This window comes from Neofelis nebulosa, chromosome 4 (assembly GCF_028018385.1).
Source record: "Neofelis nebulosa isolate mNeoNeb1 chromosome 4, mNeoNeb1.pri, whole genome shotgun sequence".
NCBI classification, from domain to species: Eukaryota; Metazoa; Chordata; class Mammalia; order Carnivora; family Felidae; genus Neofelis; species Neofelis nebulosa.
Window position 1 is genome coordinate 151,523,163 of NC_080785.1, and position 15,425 is coordinate 151,538,587.

Sequence of the window (15,425 nt, forward strand, 5' to 3'; positions counted from 1 at the left end):
ATAGACTATTGCTTAATCTACTGCGAGCACTGAATTAGTCCACCACCAATCCCCATGCATATCCCCTGACTAGTCACAGCAAATATGACAACCACACTATGAAATCTCATCAGATTGCAGGACAGGCCCCTGTTCTGCCTTTGAGTCCTCATTAGGCAATTTGGCCACATCCAAAATGGCTGGAAGACCAACCCTCACCTGAGAACCCCACATGAGGCTTGGACAAGCTTAGTCTCATAGGCTTTGACAATCCAAAGGAGATTTACAGTCACTGAAGGGAAAGGAGAGAGAGAGAGAGAGAGAGAGGAGACCAGAGGCCAGATCATGTGGGGCTTGATCCTAAGTGCAGCTCAGTAATGGTTGGGGGAAGGGGAGGTGTTTGCAGATTCAAGCTTTACAAAGATAAGGACATCTCTCTTGCCTCAGTGTGGAAAACAGACGAAAGGGTCAAGATCAGAGGGAGACAGCCTGGGAAGAAATAAGTGGTAGCTTGGATGATGGTAATAGTGATGGATATAATTTGGAGGTCACCCCAAGAACACTCCTTGGGACCAAGATCTGAAATATTCCTCACATACATAAGAATACTGGGCAAGTCATGGTGCCTGGGTGGCTCAGTCGGTTGAGCGTCCAACTTTGGCTCAGGTCATGATCTCATGGTTCGTAAGTTCAAGCTCCAAAGCCATTCCAATTCAAATCCTCTGTCCCCCTCTCTGTCCCTATCCCAAAGATAAATAAACATAAAAAAAAAAAATTAAAGGGGTGCCTGGGTGGCTCAGTCGGTGAAGTATCCGACTTCAACTCAGGTCATGATCTCACAGTTTGTGAGTTTGAGCCCCACATCGGGCTCTGTACTGACAGCTCAGAGCCTGAAGCCTGTTTTGGATTCTGTGTCTCCCTCTGTCTCTGCCCCTCCCCTGCTCATTCTCTCTCTCTCTCCCTCTCTCTCAAAAATGAATAAACATTAAACATTTTTTAATTAAAAATAAATAAAAGCCACATTCCCGAAGAATACATTTTTTTAAATCGCTTGTTTTTGTTTTGATTTTAGAGACAGAGAGAGTGCAAGCACGGGGGGTGGGAGGGAGGCGGGTAGAGAAAGGCAGAGAGAGAGAACTTAAGCAGGATTCACGCTCAGCGCCGAGGCCAACATGGGCTTGATTCCACCATCCTGGGATCATGACCTTAGCAGAAATCAAGCATTGGATGCTCAACTAACTGAGCCCCCCCCAGGTGCCCCTACAACACACATTTATAGATCATTGTTATAATAAGAAAAAAAACCTCAACTTTTTTTTTTTCAATGTTTATTTATTTTTGAGAGACAGAGAGAGTGTGTGAGCAGGGAAGGGGCAGAGAGAAAGGGAGACATAGAATTCAAAGCAGGCTCCAGGCTCTAAGCTGTCAGCACAGAGCCTGATGCGGAGCTCAAACCCATGAACCGTGAGATCATGACCTCGACCAAAGTCGGATGCCCAAACGACTGAGCCACCCAGGCACCCCTCAACTCTTTTTATATAAAGATTTATCAATCTTGTTTTACATACAGGGAAATGGAAGCTCCAGAGATGAAGTCAGGCTTTCTGATCTGATTTCCCACCCCACACAGCTCTGATGGTAGAAGAATCACACATTTTCATCTGTTCTTCCACAGGCTAATCAGCTACTAAATGGTCTGCTTTCTACAAATAAATGTGCTCAGATAAAATCCTGTTTTCCCAGTAAAATCTCTTTACTCCCCTGATGAATAAGCCTGTTAAATGTCTCTCTGCCAGATACAGCAAATACCCAGCTCACTATATTGATTCAAGGCACCTCTCGTCAAAACTAATGCATGTCAAACATTCTAATGGCCACTGAACAAGGGCAACCACTGCAGGGTTTGGATATTCAAAAGCTCAAACTTGAAGTTGGGCAAGGACTGTACTTCCAAAACTGCCACTCTTCTTTTTCTAATGGTCAAACTAGCTTGTGGCTTCCAGAGGCATTACAAAGATTACATGGAAATCTTCTGCAAACTAGAAAGAGCTCTGTGCAAGTAAGCTAGGATCTTCAGAAATATGACCACCTTTGAGATCACAAGGCCCACCCTGGGAACAAGCCATGAGCTAAAGAGAAGGGGGCCAACAGGGAAAAGGAAAGGAGCACAAAGAAGGTGCAGGTAAGGAGTGAGTCTGCCCAGATTCAAGGGAAAGGGGCACAGACTCACCTCTCAATGGAAAGAGTGGCCATAGCATTTGTGACCATGTCTAATCTAGATGCCTGGGGCTTATGGGTCAGAGAGGGGAAAGAGGATAAGGACCCACCAAAGGCTGTGTGTGCTTTGACCAATGAGTACAATGGAAGTGTTGCTATGCAAGTTACCAAGCCAGCTTCCACTTCCTGTTTCTTGGAATACCCAATCTTGGAACCCAGTTATTGTGTTGTAAGGAAATCCAAGCAGCCCATGAAAAGGTCTACATGGAGAGGAACCTAGGACCCTAACCAACAGCCCCAGCTAAGCTCCCTGTCAACAGGCAGCACCAACTTGCCAGCCATTAATAAACCATCTTAGGAGGCACTGGGTGGCTCAGTCAGTTAAGTGACTTCAGCTCAGGTCATGATCTCGTGGTTTGTGACTTTGAGCCCTGCATCGGGCTCTCTTGCTGTCAACACAGAGCCCTCTTTGGATCCTCTGTCTCCCTCTCTCTGCCCCTCCCCAGCTCTTGCACACACACTCTCTCTCAAAAATAAATAAGCATTAAAAAAAAAAACAAAAAAACCCAACATCTTGGAAATGGATCCTCCAGCTCCAGATGAGCCATTCTAGCTAGTGCCATGTGAAGCAGAAATTAGGTTCCCAGATGAGTTCTGAATCCTGGAATTCCTGGCCACAAAATTGTGAGCAAAACAAACTGGTTGAGCGTCCAACTCTTGCTTTCGGCTCAGGTCATGATCCCAGGGTCACGGGATTGAGTCCCACACCAGGCTCCTGACTGAACGTGGAGCCTGCTTAAGACTCTCTTTCTTCTTCTCCCTCTGCCCCTCCCCAGCACATGTGTTCGCTCTCTCTCAAATAAAAATAAAAACTTAAAAAAGAAAATAGGTTCAAATCATTTAACAGTTCTTATTTCTTGGGTTTAATCCCATGGTTAGTGACAGGAGACCTCTACCTACACACAAAGCTCTTCCATCAAATCTTAACCTGATGACCAAGAATCTTCCAAACCACAGATGCAAAGGCTTTTTAATGGTAACACCTTCAAAATGAGAGCAAGAATAAAAGTTTAGGATGCTATTCTAGGATATCTGGGAACCCTCTTATAAACATCAGTGGTTGTCCCTCTCTTAAGGTAACTGCACAGGTCCTAGAAGAACTGAGCTCAGAGTTGCTGGAGCTTAGAATGGAAAACTAAAACTAAAAAAACAAAAAACAACTAAAATGCAGATGAGAATTCTCCCTCATTTACGTAAGTTTTATATCCAGTCTCACCTTGATGAGTTCTCCATTGGAAGCAATTAAATCCATTGGAATGGTCACTCGAAATGAGCGCCCAACGACAGCCGTGCCATCAGGAATGCCCACCACTGTGGGAACAGCCTCGTGAAGGTCTGAAAGCACTGAGTGCATGGATGCCTCAAGCTGGCTCTCCCAGTCCCTGCTGGCCTCCGAAGGCCAATGGGACTGAGCCACGGCCACAGTGAGCAGAAGAAGAAAGGTCCTCCCCCAGAGGGGGAGCAGCAGCGAGAGGCCCGAAGACATCCTCATCCGAGCCTGAGATTGCTCAAGCCAACAGTTTCACTAAGAAAGGAGGCAAGTAATGTGGTCCCAGAGCTGGGTCCTCACCGCCCTCTGCACACCGGCTCCATCCCAGGGCCTGAAAGAGAAGAAAAGTAGACTCAGACTTTAGCAAACCCCATGGTTTCAAAGTTGTACACAGGCAGTTACTACCCTTTAAGTGTTCTTGCCAAAAATATCTACCCTGACTTGGATCAAGTCTCACCCTGTGCTGCCCAGTTCAAAGGCATCAGCAACATGTGGCCACTGAGCACTAGAAATGTGGCTGGCCCAGTAAAATACATACTGGGTTTTTAAAAGTTAGCATAGCAGCACCTGGGTGGCTCAATTGGTTGAGTGTCTGACTCTCGATTTCAGCTCAGGTAATAATCTCCCAGTATTGTGAGTTCGAGCCCCATGTCGTGATAGCAAGGAGCCTGCTTGGGATTCTCTCTCTCCCTCTCTGCCCCTCCCCCGCTGTGTGTGTGCTCACTCTCTCAAAATAAGTAAACTTTAAAAAATAAAGAAAATAATGAATATTAATAAATGATAAATAATAAAGAAATGTAGAAAATGAAACACATTACTGAAATAAATCCCATCTTCTTTTGTTTATTTGAGAGAGACAGGGAGTGTGCACATGCACATGTGCGAGCAGGGAAGGGGAGAGAGAAAATGGAGAGAGAGAATCCCAAGTGGGCTCCATGCTGTCAGTGCAAAGCCCCACGCAGGGCTCGATCTCACAAACCATGAGATTAAGACCTGAGTTGATACCCAGAGTGGGACGCTTAACCAACTGAGCCACCCAGGCATCCCCCAATTGCATCTTCTTATTTAAACATATTTTTTTCGGGGCACCTGGGTGGCTCAGTCGGTTAAGTGTCCAACTTCGGCTCAGGTCATGATCTCGCAGTTCACGAGTTCAAGCTCCACATCGGGCTCTGTGCTGACAGCTCAGAGCCTGGAGCCTGCTTCAGATTCTGTGTCTTCCTCTCTCTCTGACCCTCCCCCCCGTTCATGCTCTGTCTCTCTCTGTCTCAAAAATAAATAAACATTAAAAAAAATTTTTTTAATAAACATTTTTTTTCATGTGGCTACCATAACATATTAAATCACGTGTGTGGTTCACATCGTGTATACTGCTGTTGGGCAATGCTGCTCTAGACCTAACTCCCTGTTTACAGCAAACACAGGAGTCATGAAGACACAATCAGACAAGTCTAGAATGTGGACCTTCTACAAGATAACTGGCCTGGTCTGTCCAAATGCTGATACCCCTAAACACAAGGGGGCTGTTCTAGATTTAGGAACAGAAACCAGATGTAGAGTGTGCATCTTGACTGGATCTGAATTTACTTAAAACAAAAAAAATTTTTTTAACCCCAAAAAACAGAAAACACACAAGCCCAGCTTCAAAAGGAGCAATTGGGAATTGCGCCGCTGGGCTGGAGACTGGATTTATTGTTAATGTTCTTAGGTGAGACAATGGTGGGGTGGTTCTATAAGAGACTGTCCTCAATTTTGAAGGATTTACGGCTGAAGTATCAAAAATCTCTGCAATTTACTTTGAAATGTTTCAAGGGAAAAAAAATGCTGTGTGTGTATGTGGAGATCAAACAATGTGGCAAATGTAACAATTATTACATCTTAAAACAATGCTTTTGAAGAGACTAAAAAAACCAAAAAACCAAAAAACAAGAATTTGCACAGACAAGTTCAGCAACTGCCCACTCCTCACACCCCAAACACTAATCATAGGATTTGTTTATCAAAAACGTATTTGCAAACTCCGTGCCCCTAAACAAAACTTATTTGGCCTCTTGCCCCCCACCCCCAAAAGAGAAATTAGAACCCTGCACATTGTCCCTCAAACCCCTCACCCACTTCAGTGCAGACAGCTCAGAACATTTGCTCCAAGGCTGACAGCCACATAGATGCACTGTGGGACTTGCTGGGTGTCCTCAAGGTGACCACAGTCATAACAAGCAATTTCCCATTCTAGAAAAAAATTAAGCCCTGCCCTGAGCCAAGCGGCCCAGGGGCTACATAATGTTTTCTGACCAGGATAATACAAAGTAAATAGTATTACTTTAAAAAAAAAAAAAAAAAAAAAGGCCACTGAAATGGGCAGTGTGTACTGTGAAGTCAATCAAATCCAAACCAATTCCAACAGTTTGGGTTTTTTGTGTTTTGTTTGTGTTGTTACTGATTTTGCCATTCCCATTCTTACTTTGTTTTTGAACTAAAATTCATGAGACAGCCAAAACCCAAGTAAAACAATTTTGAAGGCTGGGAGTCCTAACCTACCAAACAAAGACTTATCATAAAGCTACTGTATTTAAAGCAGTATTATAGTGGCAGAGTAGAAGTGGACTCTGAAACTAGAGGGAAAGCCCAAAATCAGCTTTCAAAGGAGCTGTTCAAATGACCAGTGGTCATTTATGTAGAAAACCAAATACAGTTAGGTCCTCTCTCCCTTCTCCATCGTAAATAAGATAAATCCCAGGTGGATTACATACACAAATGTAAAAAAGGAGAACTTTAAAAATTTTACAATATAGTGAAATAAATGTCAGGATAAAGAATGATTACATTTAGCAAGACATTAAAAAACAAAGCATAAAAGAAAAAAACTGTACTACCACTTCTAAGAATTATGAGATAGATGTATTTTTTCCCCTCATTTCCCACTAAACACAACAAAAAATCCTAGACAGTATATATAAAATAAACATCAGACTCTAAAAAGTTAAGAGAAGAAGGCAGACCAATGAGGGACCCCAGGACTCAAGGAAAGACACAGTGGTGAGTTCCCTGGGTTTTCTTTTTGCCTCATATATCCCAGAATTGAAGCTGAAGAGGCTGGCAACCTAGAAATGCCAACAGATGACACAAAAAACAGTCCCAACAAAAGTCTGCTCTCTTTAGCCAAAGGAGCAGGAAGGGAGTAGCCTAGCAAGACAGAAAACATTTAGACAATAAAGGCTCTATTCTGGCCAAACACCACAGAAAAAAACTGTGGCCCCACTCCCACCGGTGCCAGTAAAGGCCAAGTGGAGAGCCTAAGACTTCCACCCTCATGATGCTGTAATAAGGCTCCCTAATATCCCCACTGGGGCAGTGTCAGAGCAGGCCAAGTAAGGAGCTGGGACTTTCATCCCCACTGGCCAGTTAACAATGCACCACCCCTCCTACTTCTCTAGTCCCTAGGTTTCAATGGAAACCAAACCAAGATTTCTATGCCCATCCAAGCAATATAACAGGAGTGTCTCCCCCTACCTGCAGGGATGGTGCCAGAACTTTCACCAGTGCTCAGTGGTAAAGAGGCCTAAGGAACTAGAATTCCCACCCCCACCCAACAGTTAAAAAGGACTTTACCAGTCCTCAGGTGTCAAAAAAGGCTGAGTGGGGCAAACAAACAAAAAGCAGACTCTTAAATATAGAGAACTGACAGTTGCCAGAGGGGAAGTAAGTGGAGGAATGAGGAAAATAGATAAAGGTGATTAAGAGGTACAAACTTCCAGTTATAAAATAAATAAGCCATGGAGATAAAAAGTACAGCATAGGGAATATAGTCAATAATACTGGGGGCGCCTGGGTGGCTCGGTCGGTTGAGCATCCGACTTCGGCTCAGGTCATGATCTCACAGTCCGTGAGTTCGAGCCCCGCGTCGGGCTCTGTGCTGACAGCTCAGAGCCTGGAGCCTGTTTCCGATTCTGTGTCTCCCTCTCTCTCTGCCCCTCCCCTGTTCATGCTCTGTCTCTCTCTGTCTCAAAAATAAATAAACGTTAAAAAAAAAAAAATTAAAAAAAAAAATAATACTGTAATAATGTATGGTGACTACACTTATTGTGGTGAGCACTGAGGAAGGTATACAATTGTTGAATCACTATATTGTATGCCTGAAACTAACAGAACACTGTATGTTAGTTAATTATACTTCAGTTAAAAAAAAAAAAAAAAGGTGACTGGGTGGCTCAGTCGGTTAAGCGTCCCGACTTCCGCTCAGGTCATGATCTCACAGCTCGTGAGTTCGAGCCCCACGACTTTCGCTCAGGTCATGATCTCACAGCTCGTGAGTTTGAGCCCCACGTCGGGCTCCGTGCTGACAGCTCAGAGCCTGGAGCCTGCTTCAGATTCTGTGTCTCCCTCTCTCTCTGACCCTCCCCTGCTCACATCTTTCTCAAAAATAAATAAAAAGTTAAAAAAAAAAAAAAAGGTGAGTAAGGAACCTGGACTTCTACCTCTACTTTCCAGTAATGAGGCAGTACACCTCCCTTACCCTCCCCTGTCAGCAGCAGAGTAGAAGTGGACTGAGGAACTAGAGGGAAAGCCCAAAATCAGCTTGCAAAGGAGCTGTTCAAAGGCACCCAGACCAGTGGTCATTCACATAGAAAACCAAATACAATTAGGGTCCTCTCTCCCTTCTCCATCATAAATAAGATAAATCCTAGAGTATCTGAAAAAGCCAGGTCATGGGGTGTCTAGGTGGCTCAGTCAGTTAAGCATCCACCTCTTGATTTTGGCTCAGGTCATGATCCCAGGATCATGGGATTGAGCCCCAATCAGGCTCCACACTTAGAGTGGAGCCTGCTTAAGATTCTCTCTCTACCTCTGCCCCTCACCCCACTTGTGCTCTCTCTCTCTCTAAAAAAAAAAAAAAAAATAGAAAAAAAAAACAACGACAAAAGGCCAGGCAAAACAGAACTAGAGTTGCAGAACAAAATACAAAATTGTGGGGTTCCTTACTCAGGTAATGGAACTGACTCAGGTAATGATCTCATAGTTTGTGGGACCAAGTCCCAGGTCAGACTCTGCGCTGGCAGTGTGGAGCCTGCTTGGAATTCTCTCTCTCTCCCTCTTTGTCCTTCCTCTGTGTGGGAGCGCGCGCACACACGCACGCACACACACACACACACACACACACACACACACACACACCCAGCCTCTCTCAAAAATAAATAAACATTGGGGCGCCTGGGTGGCTCAGTCAGTTAAGCGTCCAACTTCGGCTCAGGTCACGATCTCGCGGTCCATGAGTTTGAGCCCCGCGTCGGGCTCTGGGCTGATGGCTCGGAGCCTGGAGCCTGCTTCCGAATCTGTGTCTCCCTCTCTCTCTGCCCCTCCCCCGTTCATGCTCTGTCTCTCTCTGTCTCAAAAATAAACGTTAAAAAAAAATGTTTTTTAAATAAATAAATAAATAAGCATTAAAAAAAAAAAAGGAGGGAGCCTGAGTAGCTCAGTCGGTTAAGTGTCTGACTTTGGCTCAGGTCATGATCTCACAATTTGTGAATTACAGCCCCGCATCAGGCTCTGTGCTGACAGCTCAGAGCCTGGAGCCCGCTCCAGATTCTGTGTCTCCCTCTCTCTCTGCCCCTCCGCCACTTGCACTCTGTCTCTTGCGCTGTCTCAAAAATAAATAAACATTAAAAAAATTTTTAAAAAAAAGAATCTTGACCTAGGGAGATTACCCAGGTGGACCTTTTTTTTTTTTTTTTTTTTTTTAAATTTACTTTCTTTTGAGAGTGAGAGTGCGACCAGGGGAGGGGCAGACAGAGAAGGGAAGAGAGGATCCAAATGGGGCTCTGCACTGACAACAGCAAGCCCAATGTGGGGCTCAAACTCACAAACTGAGATCAGGACCTGACCCAATGTGGGACGTTCAACCAACTGAGCCACCCAGGCACCCGCCCAGGTGGACCTTAAATCCAACCACAATTGTCATTATAAGAGAGAGGCAGAGCAAGACTATACACACCACAGAGGGAGAAGGAGATGTGAAAATTGAGGAAGAGAAGATTGGAGTGATGTGGCCACAAGCCAAGGAATACCAGCAGCTACCAGAAAATAGAATAGACAAGGAATAAACTCATCTCCAGAGTCCACAGACAGAGCACAGCCCTTGCCAACTCCTTGATTTTGGACTTCTGGTCTCCAGAGTTGTGAGAAAATAAATGTATATTACCTAAGCCACTAAGGTTGTGGTAATTGTTTACAGTAGCCCTAGGAAACTAATTTAAGGTTTAATGAAATCCCTATTAAAATTCTAGAAAGAAATTTTGTAGACATAGACAAGACTATTCTCAAATTTATATGGAGAAGAAAGGAGCTATACAGCCAAAAATAATTTTGAAAAAGAAGAAAAAAGAAGAATTATTCTACCTAATATCAAAACTTAGCTAGTTACAAAAATCAAGACTGTTGTTAGTGGAGGGACTAACATAAATCAATGGAACAGAATTGAGAACCCAGAAATAGATTGATTATTTATTTATTTTTTTTTTTATTTTAGAGAGAGAGAGAGAGAGAGAGAGAGAGAGAGAGAGGGAGAGAATATCCCAAGCAGACTCCATGCTCAGCACAGAACCCGATGTGGGGCTCAATCCCACGACCCTGGGATCGTGACCTGAGTTGAAATCAAGAGTTGGATGCTCAACTGAGCCACCCAGGTGCCCCTCAACTGATTTTTTTTTTTTTTTAACATTTATTTATTTTTGAGACAGAGAGAGACAGAGCATGAACGGGGGAGGGTCAGAGAGAGGGAGACACAGAATCTGAAACAGGCTCCAGGCTCTGAGCTGTCAGCACAGAGCCTGACGCGGGGCTTGAACTCACGGACCGCGAGATCATGACCTGAGCCGAAGTCGGCCGCTTAACCAACTGAGCCACCCAGGTGCCCCACCCCTCAACTGATTTTTGACAAAGATACAAAAGCAATTCAATGGGGGAAAACAGCTTTTTCAACCAATAGCACAATCCAGATGTCTGTCCTTCAATGGATGAATGGTTAAACAAGCTATGGCATATCCATATCATGGAATACTGAAGAACAATAAAAAAGGAATGAGCTATTGATTGATACACTAGACAACTTGGATGAATCTCAAGGGAATACATACTATATTTTTATACATACATTACATATACATATTATATACATTATATTTTTATCATATTCTTTTTTTCCCCACCACGACCCCTATAATGTTCTTGAAGTGACAAAATTATAGAAATGGAGAACAGATTAGTGATTGCAGGGGTTTAAGAGGTGCTCAGGGCATGAAGGAAATAGGTATAGCTATAAAAGGGCCAAGTGAGGGATCCTGTGGTAATGAACACATTCTGTATTCTGATGTATTAATGTCAGTATCCTGGTTGTAATGTTGTACTATAGTTTTGCAAGAGGTTACCATGGGAGGAAGCTGGGTATAAAGCATACATAGGATCTCTGTATTATTTAACAACTGCCATGTAAATCCACAATTATCTCAAAAACTTTTTTTAATCTTAAAAAAAAAAGATAAATTAGAATTTGAATTTTAGGGGTGCCTGGGTGGGTCAGTCAGTAATGTGTCTGACTCTTGGTTTCAGCTCAGGTCATGATTTCATGGTTCGTGAGTTCGAACCCCACATCAGGCTGGGCCTGGGATTCTCTTTCTCTCTCTCTCTGCCCCTCCCCTCTCTTTCTCTCTCAATAAATAAGTAAACTTAAAAAAAAAATTTTTAAAGAAAGAAAGAACCAAAAGTTAGAACATTAAAAAAAAAAAAAAAAAAGAATTTGAATTTTAAATTTCTATACAGCAAAGGACATCATAAAGAAAGTTAGAAGGACCAACTCCAGCCTGGGAGAGAGCTTTTCCAATGCATATGATGGCTAAAGGATCTCCATCAAAATACATCAAGTGCCCTAAAACAATAAAAATTGGTTGAAGGCAAAAAGAAGTAAACTCACAGAAAAAACTTAAATAGCAGTCAACATACAAAAAGATGGTTCAACCTCACTAATAATCAGGGGGGAAAAAAATTAAAGCAACATGAAAAACCATTCCATGCCAATGCGAATGGGTGAAAATGTTCAAATGTTGTATCATGGAGGGGATGAAACAGAGAACACACCACACAGCTGGGCCCTTCCACTCCTAGACACACACCCTGAGGAATATACAGGCAGAGATACATGTATGCACACATACAGACAGAGACAGAGTGAACACTGAAATGCTAGAAACAATGCCAACGTCCATCAACTGAGAAAGCATCAACAGGCACTTCACGCCATGGGAACTCAGTAGGACAATTAAAATGAACTAAAATTTAAGAAACAAAATTGATAAACCTCAAAAAATGTTTAGCAGAAAATGCCCATTGCATAAAGATGTAAATACTATTTATGCAAAATGTTTATATATAGTTTATACATTCATATGTTTGTAATAAATAAAATCAAGCACATGATCTTCAGGGCCAAGTTCAGAATCATGGTCACTCTAGAAAGAGAGGGCTAAGGGAAAAGGAGGGATTTACAAGGGTCTCCAAATTGATAACTGCTTTCCTTCCTAAAATAGGACCTTACAAAAAATACAACAAAGGGACACATGGGTGGCTCAGTCAGTCAAGCACCCGACTTCGGCTCAGGTCATGATCATGATCAGTTCATGAATTTGAGCGAGCCTGCTTTGGATCCTCAGTCTCTCTCTCTGCCCCTCCCCCACTTGCACACATTCTCTCTCTCTCTCAAAAATAAACATTAAAAAAAATACAATAGAGGGGCGCCTGGGTGGCGCAGTCGGTTAAGCGTCCGACTTCAGCCAGGTCACGATCTCGCGGTCCGTGAGTTCGAGCCCCGCGTCAGGCTCTGGGCCGATGGCTCGGAGCCTGGAGCCTGTTTCCGATTCTGTGTCTCCCTCTCTCTCTGCCCCTCCCCCATTCATGCTCTGTCTCTCTCTGTCCCAAAAATAAATAAAAAACGTTGAAAAAAAAAAAATTAAAAAATACAATAGAACATTAAGGTATAAAAAAAAAAAGCTCAGTGGCAGATATACTCAGGTTATGTGTAATGTTGATCTACGTTCTCTGCTAAGGATTTGTAAACATGTGAAGGTAAAGGTCTTGGCTCTTACCATCATTTCAAACTAATAAAAATTCTAAAAGAGTAGAGCAGCACTACAAGAGAGCAGCAAACAACAGAGCAAACAATAGAGCAGCACTCCTGCTCCATTTCATCTCTCTGTGTCTTCTTCACCACCTTCTCAGGACTGAAAAGCCCTGTCCTCCCTCATTCATGTGTCTGGCATATTCTGAACAGCATCCAGATTGCAGCCCCTGTGGCTACTGCCCTGTCCCAACCTCATCACTGTCCACCTCTACCTCCCGGTGTACATGTCACTCAGGTTTACATATTCCTAGTTTCTAAGACAGCACTTGTTTCCTCAAGGCTCAGAAAAACACATAGAGCTGCTCTGCAAAGGTATGAAAAAGGATTTGAAATTCACCTACCTTAGAAAATTAATGAAGATGTTTTATCATTTGGCATGATCCCACACTCTCATCAGTGCTAGATAAATAACAGATATAACACTGTCCTCCTTCCTGTTTCCACTACCTTGTTCTATCCCAAGGCCACAGGTGACCAGGCAGCTCTCATGGGATTTCAGACCCATTCCTCAATAGGGACTTCTCCCAGCCACCACTAGATGGCTGGGTCACTTTTGCCCATTACAGACTTACCAACAGTGTTAAGTGCCACACTTCTTCAAGGGAACACCAAATGACCAGGGACTTAGAAGCTGGGGCCCTGTAGGCATCGATCCAAAAACCACTTAACTCCCAGTGACTGCTGCAGAGTCCTCTACCAGGAAAGGCAAAGAAGGAACCACTCTTGACTCCTCGATACCCAAGTTCACCGTACTCTGGGTAGAGGTCTTCTACTCAGATCCCTATCAAGTGCTCCAAGTTAAAGGTTTGTCTTTGAACTCTTTTCTGTGTTTTTGTGTCTCCCAGTTTCTTAACAGTCTGTGCCTTCATACCCCTTTTATAGCTTAGTTTATCACTTAACTTTTAAAAATGTCTGTCTTTTGTTTCATACTATTTTATTTTTTAATGTTTATTTATTTTTGAGAGAAAGAGACAGTGTGGGGAAGGGGCAGACAGAGAGGGAGACACAGAATCCGAAGCAGGCTCCAGACTCTGAGCTGTCATCACAGAGCCCGACACGGGGCTCAATCCCACAGGCTAAGAGATTATGACCCGAGCTGAAGTCAGATGCCCAACCGACTAAGCCACCCAGGAGTCCCTGTTTTGTACTATTTTAAATTGTAATTTTGGAGTTTATTGTTGCATACTGCTTCTCTTTTTTTTTTTTTTTTTTAATTTTTTTTTTCAACGTTTTTTATTTATTTTTGGGACAGAGAGAGACAGAGCATGAACGGGGGAGGGGCAGAGAGAGAGAGGGAGACACAGAATCGGAAACAGGCTCCAGGCTCCGAGCCATCAGCCCAGAGCCTGACGCGGGGCTCGAACTCACGGACCGTGAGATCGTGACCTGGCTGAAGTCGGACGCCTAGCCGACTGCGCCACCCAGGCGCCCCTGCATACTGCTTCTCTTAATGGCCTTTCCTTTATTACACATTTTAATTCTTATTGAGTAAATGGCTCAGCTTGACCAACACCCTACAAGACTGTAAGATGTGGAGGGGCAGGGACACATTTGTCACAGTCACTCACCCATGCTAATCACACATAGCTCCAGATACACACCTAATGAATGAATGGGGAGGCTACAAGAATGTTTTTTTTTTAGCTTCTTCCTATCTCTTTACTCTTTAATTTACTTATTTGTCTACTTCTTAGATCCAGTTGATCTTTTACTTTCCTAATCGGATTCTCCCTTTAAAAATTCTCAGCTTATTTGAAAACAGCAACAGAACGAGACACACCCTGTCCTACCCGGAACATAAGCTCAGTCTGCTATCTGCGGACACAGGATGATGTGAAGTATCTGTTTCATGGGTATGACTAAGTGCCTCTGCATTTAGCAAGCAGACGATGTCCAGGGCACAACTCCAAAGGCTGTATGTTGGTTTTCCATGCTCTAGGGAGAAAAGATCTTTTTCAAACTTGGCAAAAAGCAGCCTTGTGTCTTTCTGATGCTGGATTCCTATAAGCAAGGGTCACATCTCCCCGTGCTAGGAACTTGGCAGGCTGCATTCAAACACCCAAACTAGGACATCCCACTGGAAGGCCTTTACATAGTCTCTTACTCACACACTTGGTCATTCAGAGATGGAGGCACTCCAGAGAGCCTCCTCTTCATTTTTTTCAGGGAACAAGGCCCAAAGAGAGGTAACATTCAACCATGGTCACTCACACAGAGACTGTGGCCAAAATATGGAGAAGGTGCTCTCTGGAACCAGAGAAAGACTACAGGCAGAATCACCCAGTCTTCCTGACACAGCCACTCATTTTATTACTGCATACATGCACTCACATTATATCCTCTAGAACACAGGAAGTGCTCAGGGAAGCCCAAGAATATGTATGTCTCAGCTGAACTCACAACCTTCTGGCTAACAGAAGCTGCCTAAGATCTCCTACCAAAAAATGGGTAGTGGGTATGGGTAACTCATTCCTCTGTACCAGTACCCAGTGCAGTGTCTGCCACTGAGTCTGAGCTCAGTGCTGCCCTTGACCCCAGTGAAATACAACTCTGTGAAGAGGGACCTTCCCAGAGCTTAGTGAAGCCCCTGCTCTCTGAACACATGCTCAACAGTCGTAACATACAGTGTGAAAAATGGGCATAGCTGCCAGGCAGTTCCATCCCTTAGTCCCAGACAATTCACCCTAGGGAGCAGAAAAACCTTAAAAGTGTTATAACCTGCAAAGCCTGGAC

At 43.7% G+C, this 15,425-nt stretch overlaps 1 protein-coding gene across 4 annotated transcripts in view; it reads right to left on the reverse strand.

Annotated features, from left to right (window-relative positions):
* Positions 1-15,425, reverse strand: part of DAG1 (dystroglycan 1) — a 71,570-nt gene that overhangs the window by 16,613 nt on the left and 39,532 nt on the right. For all 4 annotated transcript variants that reach the window (XM_058726917.1, XM_058726919.1, XM_058726916.1 and 1 more), the window contains one exon: positions 3,473-3,857. In XM_058726917.1, the coding sequence (XP_058582900.1) occupies positions 3,473-3,748 (276 nt within the window). In that variant the 5' untranslated portion in view covers positions 3,749-3,857. The remainder of the gene's footprint in view (positions 1-3,472; positions 3,858-15,425) is intronic.